Genomic DNA, 3,152 nt, shown 5'->3' on the forward strand with positions numbered 1-3,152 from the left:
ATTTATAATATATACTCATGTCCTTATTATTGTAAAGTTTATAATTTGAATCCTTATATGTAATTCTTATTACAAAATTACGAATTTATTTGTTTCTAATATTTTAAAATTAAATTATACTTTTTGAAGTATTAATTAGTTGCAAACCACATATAAAGTAGCAATATTGAGATGCTCAGCAACAGAATCAATATTATGAACTTCTTGTATTAATTTTAACCAATTTGGTACAAAAATCCAACCCAGAACAGAGAATGCCATGCAAACACTTTCTTTCCTCGATCAGAGGAGAGTTAAAATAGCATATGTGAAATCAAGTTGCATTTTTTACATATAAAGACATGAAACAAAAAGAGAAGGAAAAGGGGTAATCTATTGTTCAACATTTAAACTGGAACTGAATTCTCCTCCTGCATTGAGAAGTCTGAACCTGGAAGTTGAGTTTTTGGGCTTAGAGATAGAACTCCTCTTACAACTTCAACCATTGATGGTCGTTTCTCTGGGATTACAGACGTGCATCGAATAGCAATGTCTAGAGCTCCTAGCATCTCTTGTGGGTAAGGGTTTGATATCTTAGAATCTAGAACTTGGATTGCTCCATTGGTTATGTTGATTTTCCTTCGAACCCACTTCACGATATCAAGTGAATCCACTGGTTCAGCTTGCTCAGCTTGACGGCCAGTTATGAGTTCTAGTAGCACAACACCAAAGCTGTAAACATCCATTTGTTCTGTTGCTTTCTTACTGTATCCAAGTTCTGTAACCAAGAAATCAACCATATGAGGAGTTTTTCAGATCTTAAATTAGGCAATAACTCCAGTGCATATCAAAATAATATAGTTCAGTCAAGTCTCATCTTCTGAAACATATTTGTAAAAATCATGGTAATGCTTCTTAGTTTTAAATGAAAAACCCAAAAGCAATTGAAATTTTGCAGAACGTTATCAAAAGAGATCAAATAAAAGGTCCTAAACTGGTGTGCAAATTAATCTGCAATTAAAAGTAGTCCACAGGAAACAAATAAGCATCCGTCAAATGATTAGGATTCATATGTAAGTGGTTGACTAAGAAGGAAAGAAGTGTACCAGGAGCACTGTAACAAGAATCTGCAGATTCTGAAGCAATTGTTGACCGGAATGCAGCTTCTCCCACGAGTCGATCGAGAGCAAAATCAGTGAGCTTTGGTTCAAAATCTGTATCCAGAAGAATATTTTTCGACTTGACATTTCTGTGAAGTAAATGTGGAACATAATCCTTGTGAAGATATGCCAATCCTTGAGCAACCCCAATGGCAATCCTCAGTCTAACACTCCATTGTAACTGCCAATCTGTTCCTCCAATAATATCCCCCAAGCTTCCCTTTTGCAAGTACTCATAAATTAGAAAAACTGATTCATCTGAATGGCAAAATCCAAGAACTTTAATTCTGCTCTTATGCCTGATCTTGGCTAATGTCCTGACCTCAGCCTTCAGTGCTTTCCAAGTTTGGCTCCCAATATTGACTACCTTCTTTACAGCAACCAGTTCTCCACTTGGTAAACTTATAGTATATACTCTGCCAAATGCTCCACCGCTTCCTACAGCACTTTTCTCATCCATTGCCATAACCAGATCATGCTCAGTTATTCTAAGATGATAGAAAAACACAGAGCTCCAGCCACCCATTTGAGATTTCCACTTAGAGGATCGATGGAAAACAATGAACTCAGCAGCAACAAGCAAAATTCCAATACCAACTGCTATAGAGATTAAAGCACATGCCATTGCACTAAGACCAATCGACCTATGGTGACAGAACTCGCATGCCTAAACCTTGATAAAACTGAGGCTTTTTGCTTCTCTTTCAACACTTCTTGGGAGGATCCAAAGGGGCTAAAAGATTCATGATAGAATGTCGAACCTGATGTATTGTCTAGCACTCTTCTTGATACTCCATGAAACCAAATCTTGAATTTGTTTTTTGTTCTTGATTACCAGGTATTACTGAAGTATGGTGACAGGTGAAAGCCCTTTTTACAAGGTTTGTTTTTGCATCATAGTTGCTCATCCATTGCTCTCCTTTCTACTTCATACATGTAATGTCAGCAGCAGCAGCAGCAGCTTCCTCTTCGGTTTCTTGATTGTCTATCCATTTTTTATTCGGGTATATTAGTTTCTACAAAAATTTGAATTTTAAAAAGAAGGTTTTATAACTGACCAACTTTTCCCTAGATGTTATGTTCTTTGGCAGGTCCCTTCCTTGCTTGATATGTCTCAGGAGTTTCATCATGCCTGTTTCAAATGAAAAAAAAAAAGAAAAAAAAAAGAAAGTAAAAGCCGCCTTGAAACACGGTGACAGAATACACTTTTATGTATATAAATATACATTCTAACAGAGGCTACAACATCTTGGTCAGTGCTCAGAGCCATCTTCTCCAATGCCTCATTAATTTCCTACATTAATATTGAAGTTCCATTACCAAATTCAACAATGTCTCAATGTCATACAATAAAAAAAAATCTCTTTCTTTTCTCAAAATATAAGTCCGTTACATTAAAACTTTGATTGCGTTATTTGATAACATAAAAAAATTTAAGTCACGTTTGGTAAAGCTTGATATAATGCAATATAATCAATTATGTAATGCAATCTAAATTGTAATGTAATTTAATTGTCGTTACATTACTCAATTTAGTTACAAAATAAATATATAAGTAGTAAAATATAATGATAAATTTTATTTTAATATTTAATTTATTTATAATATTAATAATAAGTGATAATTATTGCAGTGATTGGTAGTCAAGTAGCAGTGGTGGCGGTGGTAGCGACATTAGCGACAGTGGTAATTTGGTAGTGGTGGTGGTGCAAGGTTTGGTAGTAGTGGTAGTAGTGTGGTGAAGTGATAATGATAGTAATGGTGGTAACATGATGGTGATGGTGATGGTGGTGATGGTGGTGGTGGTTGTGGTGGTGGTGGTGGTTGCAGAGTAGGAATAGTGGTGGTAGTAACAGTGGTAGCTAAGTAGTGGTAATAATGATAGTATTAACAATAAATAAAAAAATTAAAATAAGTAATCATTATTACATCCATCTTTGTTTGTAATGATCATTACATTATTGTAAGCATAATTGATTACATTATATGATTGTCATTCTATTACATTAAAGG

At 34.7% G+C, this 3,152-nt stretch overlaps 1 protein-coding gene across 1 annotated transcript; it reads right to left on the reverse strand.

Moving 5' to 3' along the window:
• Positions 1 to 386: 386 nt before the first annotated feature.
• Positions 387 to 1,764, reverse strand: LOC131178294 (probably inactive leucine-rich repeat receptor-like protein kinase At5g06940). Its single transcript, XM_058143232.1, has 2 exons — positions 1,086 to 1,764; positions 387 to 757 (listed from the first exon to the last, which is right to left on the reverse strand). The coding sequence occupies exons 1-2, from the start codon at positions 1,762 to 1,764 to the stop codon at positions 387 to 389; spliced, it is 1,050 nt and encodes a 349-aa protein (XP_057999215.1).
• Between the last annotated feature and the right edge of the window lie 1,388 nt (positions 1,765 to 3,152).

Source organism: Hevea brasiliensis, chromosome 3 (assembly GCF_030052815.1).
Source record: "Hevea brasiliensis isolate MT/VB/25A 57/8 chromosome 3, ASM3005281v1, whole genome shotgun sequence".
Classification (NCBI taxonomy): Eukaryota; Viridiplantae; Streptophyta; class Magnoliopsida; order Malpighiales; family Euphorbiaceae; genus Hevea; species Hevea brasiliensis.